The sequence below is a fragment of the Pelmatolapia mariae genome, linkage group LG18 (assembly GCF_036321145.2).
Source record: "Pelmatolapia mariae isolate MD_Pm_ZW linkage group LG18, Pm_UMD_F_2, whole genome shotgun sequence".
NCBI lineage: Eukaryota > Metazoa > Chordata > Actinopteri > Cichliformes > Cichlidae > Pelmatolapia > Pelmatolapia mariae.
Window position 1 is genome coordinate 10,320,352 of NC_086243.1, and position 11,168 is coordinate 10,331,519.

At 40.6% G+C, this 11,168-nt stretch overlaps 1 protein-coding gene across 1 annotated transcript; it reads left to right on the forward strand.

The window, feature by feature from the left end:
• Positions 1 to 2,748: 2,748 nt before the first annotated feature.
• Positions 2,749 to 7,398, forward strand: rgs18 (regulator of G protein signaling 18). The gene is made up of 5 exons (XM_063461647.1): positions 2,749 to 2,885; positions 3,376 to 3,480; positions 3,698 to 3,759; positions 4,262 to 4,428; positions 5,764 to 7,398. The coding sequence occupies exons 1-5, from the start codon at positions 2,764 to 2,766 to the stop codon at positions 6,016 to 6,018; spliced, it is 711 nt and encodes a 236-aa protein (XP_063317717.1). The 5' UTR covers positions 2,749 to 2,763; the 3' UTR covers positions 6,019 to 7,398.
• The last annotated feature ends 3,770 nt before the right edge of the window (positions 7,399 to 11,168 follow it).

Here is an 11,168-nt window from a genome sequence, read left to right on the forward strand (position 1 = left end):
TTCCTCATTCTTGCAGTGCCCTATTTTTAGATAAAAGCAATTCCAGTGAGGCATATTGTTATGAAAATGTTGAAAATAATTTCCAAGCCTTAGCACCATTGTTGTGTTTGTTGTGCTTGTTTGCGGTCTGTAAGGGGGTTCCTGCTGGTTCACTGAAGACCGTTATACTCTGACACGTCTGTTGATTCATTTTGTTGTCTGACTTCGCTTTGTTTTCAGCCAATGTAGAGACACAAAGCACAGACTGAACTTGACGTGAAAAGGCGCTTTCAGGCAGGAAGTAACAACACCCCTTCTTCCCCCCTCACCCATGTCAGCACTTTGCAGTTTCGGTTCCATCGCTTCCCTTTTTACCAAGCGACATCCAAAACGCACTCTTAAATGTCCATTTGCATATCATCATTGTCCACGCATGCACAGCTCTGTATGTTTGCACTGCAGCACAGGAACAACAGGTGGGGGGCAACTCTTGCGGTGTTGGGTGTACGTATGAATTTTGCCAAATATACCTCAACCAGACATCACGTGGTTTCATATCAGTTTCGCCACTGTGAGCCGATAATGTTATTTGTTTAGTTCGGTGACACTTTAAACACTTCTTCTCTGACAAGAAATACAGAAGCGCAGTCTTCCCCCTGTTTATTAACAGATCACTGCATGAAATAACTGCTACAATACTCCGGTGAACCAGTTACATAATTACAACTGTAAATAGGAATATTATTTCAAAATGATCAAATGAAACAGTTCTAATCTTTTGTCTCCAGCTGGCAGCAGAATCTTCTTGGCTCAGTGTGTGTATTGATTTTGTTGGTTCTCTCATCTGGTATGTTGACAAGAGGCAAATGCATACAGAGAAGCTAAATGACAGCTATTTAATTTGGTTTCAGTGATTGTGCAGGCTGCTGTTACCTGAAGAGAAAGGATGCTGCAGGTTCTGTTTATAGGACTCATATGCATTTCCGGAAATTGTGTCTTTTATTCAACAGGTAATGTTTTCTGTTGTTGTTTTAGTTGTTTTTAGGTTGTTGTTTTTTAATGGGAGAATAGAAAAAGGTTTTGATTTAGCTTGGTGCAAGTTTCAAGGGTTTTACAAATAGACTGTGTTTACCACTGCGTTCCTTTGATTTCTTTCTAGGCTGGATAGCTAAACCTTAACTACAAACCAAGTATCAAGGTTGAGTGTGCCTGTGTTGCTGCTTTATGCAGGGGCAGAGCTAACCGGTGGCCAGCGACTGAAATTTGGCTACCGCTTTGGTCAACCTACACCACCAATGCTGAAACATATTAGGGGGTTTGCACCCACCACAGAGCTGCTAGCAGAAAGACTGAACACAGAATATGGGGGAGATCAACTGGATGTAAATAAAGTGCACGCCATTTTTGCCAATTTGTTGCTGTGGTTTCTGCGAAATGCTGACAAAGTCATCACAGACATGTGGTTTTCATCACACCAGAAGGAAAACAAAGCCAAAAGCATGATCACGGCCGGCCCCCGTGACTGATGTGTAGTGAGTAGTCATGACTTTGGGGTGTCACTGTTGCCAGTGGTATCAGTAAATTCTGGGTTGTAGAGGCTCTTGAGAAGATTTATTGCGTCACTTGTGCTGGAGGAGCTGAGTCTACTTTTCTGCTCCACAGATGTGCAGTTTACATCTGCAAATTTTGTGGTCTATCAGATCTTGTCCGGGCTCCACAGTTCCCGCTAACTGTCAGCTGTAATTGACATTTGGAAGCTGGAAGCGCTTTGATATCTTTGTACAGCTTTGCAGATCAAGTAGCTGCACTTCAGACCCTCAGACAGCTACTTAGAGGGGCCCACGATGGGTGGGAGATAAGGTTAGAGGATTTATCAGCTCTGAACCTGTTATTGACTGACAACTTCAGAAGGCTTGTTCATTTTCCAATTAAGTTTAATTAGGACCTTGTTCTCTCCTTTTAACTTCTGTTCGAACTAAAGAAACACATCCTCTGCTGCTATGCTGAAAGGCAGCTTCACACTCTCTCCAGCACAGACGTTGCACTTGTCTCCATCTCCATCTAGAACACATCTATTCCCTGTTGCTCTCTCCTGTGTCACAATGAATTCGTCCTCCTTCTTTAAGGCTCTTATGTTCGGGAACGAGCTAAGGCCAGCCTCAGCGCAGACGCATTTTATTATTCATTACATTTTATTCTTTCCAGCACTGCAGTGTCTGGCCTTGCTGGTGGTACAAGTGGAATCACAGAACAAGTGACCTCTGTTATAATTCACACTCTTAAACGTTTTCTATGTCTACAAGGTTGATATTATTCATGCAACGTCGAGCACGTAATCAAACACGAGACAGTATAAACACAAATATTCAAACTGATATTGATATTTGGACATCATCAGAGTTTTTCCTAAATATCGGGTCCAAATTGCTTAAGCGCAATGCGTCACAGCGTGAAAACAATTGTTACAAAAAATCAAGACAAAAATATCACCTCAAGTCAAAACAAACAGAACTGATGATAAAAATGAACGTAATGAACATAATCACAGGTGTCTTTTTCAAGTTTCCTAGTAAATAGTTGGCAGGATGTTGAACCCAGAGGGGTTTTCTATATCACAGATCAAGCTGATAGCAGTAAGCTGTTATACCGTTACAGGAAGTAGAGCGAGCATGGGAAATGAAACGCGAGCGCCGTTTATAAAAGACGAGGTGGTTCAACGAGTGATGGGTTAAACATTTTTCAGAGAGTTATTTGTGGCCTGCTGCTTTGCACGCCACAGACAGCATGGAGACGCTTCTTCTTCTATTTCCTCAATTCAGCTACATGCCCCCAAAGGAGGAAGCATATTTCAAAATGTTTGGTCCAGTAGGCTTACAGACACCAAAGATGAAGGACGACAGTAGCAGGTTGGTGTGTGATTTTCCGTCATTTTTAAATGTTTACCTGTTTTCTGAAGTTGAATATTTTCAGGGGGGCTTTAGCAATTTCTAACAGCTATTGAAAGAAATCGGAGCAGTGCAACTTTAATCAACCAGAAATAGATTCAGCAAGTGCTTTTGTACAAAGAAGAAATATTTTAATCTGTAATATTCACGACATATCTCTGTACCTTGTAGATTTGCCTTTTCTGTGCTGCTCAAAGCTGCTATAGCTGACACCATATAAGGCTGTTGAACTTAAAAGCTGCCGTCTTCCCTCATAAGGGTCTCCACGCTTTTCTTAAAAAACACGTCAGCTTATGTGACTGAACTTGCAATCTGTACTATGCTGCAGAGCTGTTGTGTAATTCATTGTGCCATGAAAGCCACTTCAGAAAGTGTGCCTTTAAGGAGAAAAGTTTGCTGCAATTGTAAGTGCACCTTCTGCTCTTTTATATTTGTTCTCCCTTGTTTGCAGGCAGAAAGACAAAGAGAGGAAGAGTCGGCTTAGCCTTTTTCTCACCAAGTCAGGCTCTCACGAAAACGTCAGTCCCAGTAAAAAGACAGCTACGACACCCAGCAAGTGAGAAAGAAAAAAAAATCCATTAACTTCTCATGCAGGCCGTGGTATTTTGCACAAGCGTTATCCCTTTTTAACCTCAGATTTCTGTACCCTCCATGACTCATTACACACTCACAGATACATGACATCTAGTACGTCTCTGTGAGAATCCAAGACATTTTTTTTTTTTGCTGCATCATTAGAGGAGAGCTGACCGCATCTCTGATTTGTTTCACAGCATCTCAACAGAGGCAGCTTTGCAATGGAGCGACTCCTTTGAAGAACTACTAAAGCACTCAGGTCAGATTAATGCCCGAAACTTTTCAAAAATGTTGTGTCGAATTGCCGTCTAAAACAGTTTCTTGTGCTGTCAAACGCTTTGCTTCATTTGAATTGTAAACTGTAACACAGTGCTTGAAGCGATAAATAGTTAATGGGGAGTGCTGTGAGAGTTTCACTACATCTTTTAATGTTTGTTAGCACAGATAGTAATACAGAAACTGTGCAACTTCCTCCCCTCGTCACAGATGCCGCACAGAAACACTGTGACCTGCTGTCGTTTTGGCACGGTTAACAGAGACAGATCCATGTAATAAAATCCACACTTTTGAGCACACTCACACATATTATGGTTAAGCTGTTTCGGGATAATTAAACTGACTATAGAACTGAGACTCATAGATTATGAAGTTTTGGCAGATTTCCACAACACACTGAAATGTGGAAGCTACATGTCCTTAAACAGCTGTAGTTACATGAGCGTGACTAACAGTGTTTCTCTGTTTCTGTTTCTTTACATCAGATGGGGTGGAAACCTTCTCTCAGTTCCTCAGGACAGAGTTCAGTGAAGAAAACATTGAGTTCTGGTTGGCCTGTGAAGAATACAAGACCATTGATTCTGAGACAAAGCTGCTGTCCAAAGCCAAATATATTTATACAATTTTTATTGAATCCGAGGCCCCTAAAGAGGTATGATATATGCCTTTTTTTACATCACAAACTGCATGGATGTTGTGTTGCTAAGCTGGGCTTCAAAAGCTTAACCCCCCTGGAGTGCAGTTTACCGTTTTTCTTGGCTTATTTGTCAGTGAGGGCTGTTGACAACTTGAAATATTTATATTATCGTAATAAAAAAAATAACAGTAGGCGAATTCTAAAGTGCTGTGTAGACAGGAGCCCGCAGCAACTTGACCTTTGCGAACAATCATTAGGAGCAGCAGCTCGTCGAGGTCATGTGTTTAGCGCTTACACGGCTGCAAAGCAGGTTGAGTTATTTCTGTGCGAGACAGTTGTGGTTTAAAAGGTTTCCACTCACTTTGCAAAGATGATGCGACCACCATCTGATATGCTTTCAGGGCCCGTAGCATATTTGACCGTTAAAGAGTTCTGTGTCTGGTTTGAGGTTTTCACATTCCTCTGCAAGAGTGGAGAGAGCATCTCCCACACACTTTCAGTCTAAGATGAGTGCATATGTAAATCTGAAAGAGGGTTTTCAGAGCAACGCTGCAGTGGCATTATTGCACACGAGTACACAGCTCGAGCGATTTGAAGGGAGAAACAAATGTAAATGAATGCAACCTTCAATACTGATGGTAGACGATAGCGTAGTTTCACACGCATGCATATTTATTTTGAGAGCTGCTGGTAGTTTTTCAAAGGGAAGTATCTTAAGACTATTTCAGTCTATAAACAGCATAAATATGGTTTTGCCATCAGTAATTAAACATTAAAAAGCCAGTCACGAGAGTAGGAGGCAGAAAGTTAATCTCTATCTGTGATGATGTCTAAGAAACTGATGTGTGTCAGTGACTGTTTAAACTCAGATTATCTAGAGTTGAAATATAGTGTCAACAAAAACACACACACGGGGAAAGAAAACTCACGCTCTGAGCGCAGTTATGAATAACTCACATTTTGGCTTTGGAAAGTGATCCATTAATGTCAAGGTGAGATTTGACATTCTTAACCTTTTTTAAAAGATCCTCTAAAGCAGGCACAGCAGAATTAATTTCTCTTAAGAAGGGCATCTTGACATTCTGAAATTGACTTTTATTTGGTGTCGCGTGTGTGTAACCTTCTGAAACATCGAGATGTGGAGTTTCTCCATCGTTGTAAACGACTCCACGCAGCGCTCACTGCGGGTTTCGGGGTTTCCCCTCTCTTATCAGTAACTTGCATATCTGCTCAGGCCTTTGTCTAACCCACTGTCTGCCCCTGCTGCAAACCTACGCAAAAAGCCCAAACTCGGGTTGAAATGTACGTGGGCAAGTGTAGATTTAACATATGTCCCTATTTTTCATTCAGATCAACATTGACTATCACACCAAGACAGCCATCCAGAACAACATGGCAAAGCCCACAAAGAGCTGTTTTGAAGCAGCTCAGATGAAAGTCTACAGCCTGATGAAAAAGGACTCCTACCCCAGGTTCCTGCAATCTGACATCTATCTGCGACTCACCAGGAGGAAAGGCCCCGGAGCCACCATGTTTCGCAGAAGGTCACGCTCCTGTGTATTCAACGACAGAGGGGAGGCCACGACCGAACCCTCAGCCTGGTAGCTTGGAGGAGCAGTAGCTCACTCTGTGAGATGGATTAATTATTATATTACAGCACAACTGCTGAAATATAATGTGTGGTGCGGAAGTTTATTATTTTCCACAGGTTTGCTTCTGCAGAGTGCATTATTTTTTTATAACCACCGTTGCCACAGTGGATTACTCCACATGCACAGCACTGTGACAGCATGCCAGCAATAGTAATCTAAATAACATTTTGGGAAGTACATTTGTTTGCTTTCTTGAATGCACAGACTGCTACAAGTCTTAAATGCGTGTGCGGTAAATGCGTGGCTACAGCTAGAAGCTGGCTAGTTTAGCTTAGCATAAAGGCCGTTAACAGGAGATTATAGCCACAAAAGCTCTGTTTCAGAGTAACAAAATTCAAGCGCAGTTCCTCTAAAGCTAATTTTAAAAGCTTTAAGCTTTATATGTTAATGGTTCATTCTGTGGAGGAAAAAAAAAGATAGTATTTAAAGAAGTTCATCTCACTGTTTCACTTCATTCTGAGTCTTTGTGATGGGATACGCTAACGGGCTGCGGGCGGTAGCTTTATGTCATGCAGATAGGAGAGTTCACAGGATTAACCTTCAGCTACAAGAATAATCTCAAAGGTTACGTCACAGCCATGTGGTTATCTGAAAATAATGGACGCCCCCTGGTCAATCAGAATTGAATATTCTCAGTGGCCATTGCATGAAACCAGGTTACGCTGCAGCATCTGTGGATTAATCTATCCATTCTTTTCCTCAGAGGCGCTCTACTTGTGGATTCAATCTTTATTGATGATTTTTAGATTTTTTTTTTTCAAATCTCACAAAACTTGAATGACAATGTGATAGCTAGCTAGAGACAGAATCTCAGATGAGACGCCTCCTCCCCACTGACAGTCTCCAGCCAGCCGTACAGGCAGCCACACTGAGGCAGCCCTCGTGACTTCAGACAGCGTATACTTCACTTGCTTTGTTTTCCGATCCAACAACAGCACCTTAAAACACCATTAATGCAGTCAATGCGGCATACAAGCCAATTTGAATGTGTCTCATTAAAAGGAATTCATGAGTTTATCCTTCTATCGCACTGCCCACCTGTCTCAATACTAACTTGCAGTGACAGCCTGCTGCAAAAGTACAGAAACCTTTTGTTTTTTTAACAAGAGCTACAGATCTCTTATTTCTGCTGTTAATCAAAGACTCGTTTTTTTTTTCCACTCCAAGAAAATGTATCTGTGCTATTTGAATACTAATATTATAAATTATGATTGCCTTATTTTTTCCGTTTGCTACCACCTAATAATTTATGTATTATTCATATGTCATCATACGTGTTGACTTTGCTGTAAATGATGTGGAGTAACTCAAATAAACACTTTCTTATAAAGCACTTTTAATGAGGCTTTCAGTGGCATTAATTAGTCTGAATGACCGCATCTAAATGTGAAAAATCGAGCTGTAGCATGTGCATATTACACTAGTGGGGGAAATTGTGATCTTGTGTAGCTCCCTATTCCAAATCACTGAAAAATTAATAGACCGTATCAGGTCCCACCACTCTAGCACGAAATTATTCATGTTACTGTATATGTATGCACAAGCTATACTTCTTGTAAAGACAAATGTGTATTAATTCAGAATTGTTGCCCCTGAACTCTTGAATATGCATGCAGACAGACTACATCTAAGTACTTAAAGCGGTACATACACACATAGTGCTGGTTTAGCTCATTAACACAGATGTCAAGGATTCAAGAATGCTTAAAAGGGATAAAGTCAATCTCAGCCCAAGTACCTGTCACTCTATAAAACCTGTGCGGAATACCTCACATTTCCCATTAATTATGCATCCATCTAGATGGCAGCAGCAGCAGCATGCATACACTGCAGTTCCTGCTGTCTTCTCATACCAATAGTCAAAGGAGTGTGGGGTGTGGGATTTATTGTAATGGTCTTTTAACAAAGGTAGTAGCTCTGCTGCCCTTCCAAATACATCACAGCATAAGATTAGTTGCCCGCTAAGACTTTGCTGGCAGATTCCGTGTTTCTTTCCCCATTGGCATTTAAATTCGAAGCTCTGTCTATGCTAAAAAGCCTCTAAAGTCACCCACAAGTTAAAGTTGTATTGTGGAACCGCTGAAGGGAAACAAAAGAGTAAGAAAGCAGTTTGCCTGGAGATATGAGGCTTGTAAAACACAATGAATACCAGTCTAAGAGGAGTTTAAAATGAAAAAGATGTATTATAAGGTGGCTAACAGTGGATTTTACAGACACTTTCTCCAGTGTGTTTTTGTTTTAAAGGATTACTCAATGTAGACCGAAGAGCGTCAGCAGTTTATGTACCTGCCGGGCTCTTGTCTCCTTTTTGAGAACAAGTTTGTCCCGTCTCCGGAGCCTGTGTGGCTCAAATTTAGCAAGAGATTTGCTGACACCCAGGCTCACATATTGAGTTGTGAAATCTTCCCCCCTTATAAATCCATTTGCACTTGATGTGGTTGACCTGCAAAGATATTGACACACTTCAGTATATTTCACTGCAAACAGAGGGCCATGTCGAGTTTAAAAATCTCAAGGTGAGAGTTTGTATTTTGTATTAAACCTCCACTGAAGTAACAGAAGCAGCGAGGCACCCATTTATGCTGGGAAAAATCAGCCAGCACTGCTGATTCTTAAAGTGGCTCCATGTTTATCAGTGGACTGGGGGCAGGTTTCTGGAGGAAGTAGCCTAAATCGTTTTTAGGAATAATGTCAGACTGAAGGCAAAATGAAACATTGAAACACACGTTGTCAGAAAACATGTCAGTTGCATAAGATCTATAGGAGCAGGCTGAAATAAGTAGCAACTGTACGTATAAGTGGGAATGTAACATTTAACAATTAAAAAAAGAAAAATACACAACATGTTTCACCAAGGACAAGTCGATGCTCTGTCAAGATTTTTACTGTTGTTTATAGAACAGTTACATGACATTACATACATGAGCGAGAAAGAAAGAAAGAAAGCCTGCTGCTGTCTTTTAATATCATGTAAGTCAAAAGTCATCACCTTCAAGAGTTTGAAATCTAATTTAAATCAAGTGCTGGTCGCATCTTCGCTCTGCACCAATCTCTACCCCACAGTCTTGAGGAGAACAGACAAACCCCCCGTTCGAGTTCAAATGAATAAAGCAAGCGGAGCGCACAACAAAGGGAGACAGGCTGAATCAGAGCCGTCAGTAATTACACAGGATGGTTGACACAAATGTAAAGATAGGACAACTAGAGTGCCCCCATGTGTATGGTGAAAAAACTGCATCTCTGCTTGCTGTGGGAGTAGTGAGACGCTGCATACATTCGAGGCCAATTTATTAGGTATGCATTACTACTAGTGGGTCAAGCCCCCTTTTGCTTTTGGAACTGGCTTACTTCTTTGTGACGGAGATTCAACAAGGTGATGGATGTGGTCAGCAATAGTACTCTGTGATGTTTAAAAGATGCTCAGTTGGTACTAAGGAACCCAGAGTGTGCTAAGATCTCCTTCATCACCCTCAACCGTTGATACAAAGCAGGATGGATCCATGCTCTCATGTTATTTATGATAAATTCTGATCCTACCATCTGAACGAAAGACTGACTGGACCAGCAACAGTTTTCCAGTCTCCTGTTGTCCAGTTTTTGAATCTATCCAAACTATAGCCTCTGTTTCCTGTTCTTAGTTGACAGCAGTGATACCTGTTGCGGTCTTTTACTGCTGTAGTCCATCTGCTCTTCTGCATATCTTCATTGTAGTCAGTGGTCACTGGGATTAATGTTGCCTTTCTATCAGCTCGAAGTAGTCTGGTCATTCTCCTCTGACATCTGACATCAGCAAGTCATTTTCACAGAAAGAGCTACTCCACACTGGCTATTTTCTCATTTTTGCACCATTTTCTATAAACCCTAGAGATGGTTACGTAGGAAAATCTCAGTAAATTAACAGTTCCCGAAGCATTCACACCAGCCTAGCATCACCTTTTAAATGTTAACAAGCAGCTGAATAGGTGTGCCTAATAAAACGGCAAGCTGGTGAGCTAGTCAATATTGCATTATTGACGAGCTACCCATTAGTACCTATTAATATCTTATAGATATATAATATAGAATTTCATTCCCGTCATTGCCTTTTATTCAGTCATCGCTTTGGGGTCCATAGGGACTAAGTAAAGCACTATACAAATACAGGCCATTTACCATCTATCCTCTGAGTTAATGCTGCTGTCAAACAGCACCTTTGTATTTACATGGTGATGTATTACATTTATAGCTTTGGATTTAGATTTTATTATGTTTTGTTTTATGATATTTTAGTGATCATGGAGTGGAAAAATGTCTTCATTTTATTAAGTTATTTATGTAAAAATTAGACAGAGCTACCAAAGGTTTCAGTAATTTCACCTCAAAGCTATCAAAACCAATCAAAGTTTGTCTTTACTTACTCCTAATTACTTCTCTATTGGACCACTGCATTTTCCTTTTGAAATATAGACTTCCATTTAAAAAAGCTTTTCTATGTCTGTAATGGATACCATCTCTCAAAGAGTTTTACTGCAGTAATGAATAGTCCACAGTTGCCACTGGCTCAGGATGAAATGTACCTGTTTTCCTAAAGGATGGTACCAATCTAATTCTTCCTCCCATTGCTTCAGTTTGCATGTTTTCCTCCATCTGTTCTAGTATCTGTATCTCTGTTTTGAAAAAAGATTTGTTTTGTTAAATATAATTGCAATTTTTGTGTAGTCCATACTTATAGCATATGAATATTCCAATTTAAAATCCTGGTTTTCACCTTCAGGGCTCTGTATGGTAATCACCTGCCTGCTTCAGAGGGTTAGGGTCTTGCAGCCTGGGCTTGTTATCATCTCAAATCCAGACTAAAAGCTAAAGTAATGAAGTCTTCGCAGCTCTGAGGACTCGTGAATGTGAAGACTCGTCTTGTTAAACCAGCATTTTTGTAGCTTTTTACTTTGTTTCTGTCTTATTTCAGTTTTTTTTTCCTTTTGATGTCCTGGTGTTTTTTTCTGACGTACAGCATTTTGTGATTTATGTCTTGGAAACTGCTAAATGAATAAAATTTACTTACTTCCTTAGTTACATGTAAATACTGCAATGTAATACGTCAGCCTTTTTTTTTTAACTGTTTCC

Bases quoted from the DNA above. Each gene is read 5' to 3' on its own strand.
- rgs18 (XM_063461647.1), top strand. From the start codon at position 2,764: ATGGAGACGCTTCTTCTTCTATTTCCTCAATTCAGCTACATGCCCCCA. The intron at 3,481-3,697 runs GTGAGAAAGAAA...TTTGTTTCACAG, and splicing joins ACAGCTACGACACCCAGCAA to CATCTCAACAGAGGCAGCTT. The intron at 3,760-4,261 runs GTCAGATTAATG...TCTTTACATCAG, and splicing joins AGAACTACTAAAGCACTCAG to ATGGGGTGGAAACCTTCTCT.